Source organism: Syzygium oleosum, unplaced genomic scaffold (genome assembly GCF_021117445.2).
Source record: "Syzygium oleosum isolate NSW1041296 unplaced genomic scaffold, Sole_v2.1 Sole_v2.06, whole genome shotgun sequence".
Classification (NCBI taxonomy): domain Eukaryota; kingdom Viridiplantae; phylum Streptophyta; class Magnoliopsida; order Myrtales; family Myrtaceae; genus Syzygium; species Syzygium oleosum.
The window spans coordinates 3,793,693-3,794,878 of NW_026607490.1; the positions used below are offsets into that span (position 1 = coordinate 3,793,693).

A 1,186-nucleotide genomic window follows, 5' to 3' on the forward strand; every position below is an offset into this window, starting at 1 on the left:
AGCAGAAGAGAACCGGAAGGAGAGAAGACGACGACGGCGATGGAGGAAGGAAACCAGGATCTGAAGATAGCGGCGGCCAAGCGGTTCCTGGAGAACTACTACAGGACGTTCGACGCGAATGGGGCGGATTTGGCGAGCCTGTACCGGGAAGAGTCGGTGATGATCTTCGAAGGCCGGAAGTTGCAGGGCAAGGAGGCTATCCTCGCCGAACTCACCTCCCTTCAGCAGTGCCGGCACCAAATCCTCACCATCGGCTGCCAGCCCACCCCCCTCGGCAGCAGCGACTTGCTCGCCACGGTCTCCGGCAACATCTGGCTAGACGGCAAGCAGGACGCCCGCCTTTTCGCCCAGGTCGAAGGATCCATTCGTAATTGTTTTTTTATTTAATTTCTTTTTGAGCGTCGAAGGAGGATGGTGGTTTGGATGAGATGGGCACATTTGTTGATTGAATATCACCACCTTGGGCGATCCCATCATTCATTGTTAGCCAGAGAGTATCTGTTTCTGTTTTTAAAGAAGATTTATAGAGAACCGTATTGTATTGTTGTTGCTCCTCCGATGAAGTTTCCGAAAAAAAAGCTGACTTCTGGGGTGACGCCTAAAGAAATTTACCTCTTTTTTAAAGTTATTATTTCTCGTGAATTCTTTGCGATTTCTCTATCAAATTGGACTCGTTGTCCTCGATCGATCGATCGTATTGCATTTTGATACTACTGAGTCGTGTACGCGTACCCCGTGTACGTCTCGAGTTTCTCTAACGCTCTGCTGTTATCCTGCCCTCAGATGTTCATGTTGGTCCCAACACCAGAAGGAAGCTTTTATGTATCGCGCAGCACTTTCCTATATCTCGTATCCGAATTGCGCGGGACCTTCGTGGCTTGATCGGGAATGGAATGTCCAGGACGAACCGGTTCCTCTAGGAGGCCGGGGGCAGTTTCAGTCTGTTTTATTTTCAATATTTTACTGCAGTGTCGTTTGAAACAGATTTCTATATATATCGTGTGCGTTGCAACCGTGTTTTCCTTAACTATGTCTGAGGGCTTGCAGTTTTACTTAGACCATTATTGTTGATCAAGTGTGTGTTTTCCTTAACTATGTCTGAGGGCTTGCAGTTTTACTTAGACCATTATTGTTGATCATGTGTGTGTTTTCCTTAACTATGTCTGAGAGCTTGCAGTTTTGCTTA

General features: G+C 47.3%; 1 protein-coding gene across 1 annotated transcript; it reads left to right on the forward strand.

Annotated features, from left to right (window-relative positions):
- LOC115682990 (nuclear transport factor 2B-like) lies at positions 1-1,186 on the forward strand. The gene is made up of 2 exons (XM_056312649.1): positions 1-351; positions 784-1,186. The coding sequence occupies exons 1-2, from the start codon at positions 40-42 to the stop codon at positions 880-882; spliced, it is 411 nt and encodes a 136-aa protein (XP_056168624.1). The 5' UTR covers positions 1-39; the 3' UTR covers positions 883-1,186.

Excerpts from the sequence above, each read along its gene's own strand:
- LOC115682990 (XM_056312649.1), top strand. The coding sequence starts at position 40 with ATGGAGGAAGGAAACCAGGATCTGAAGATAGCGGCGGCCAAGCGGTTC. Across the intron at positions 352-783 it reads ACGCCCGCCTTTTCGCCCAG|ATGTTCATGTTGGTCCCAAC; the intron begins GTCGAAGGATCC and ends TCCTGCCCTCAG.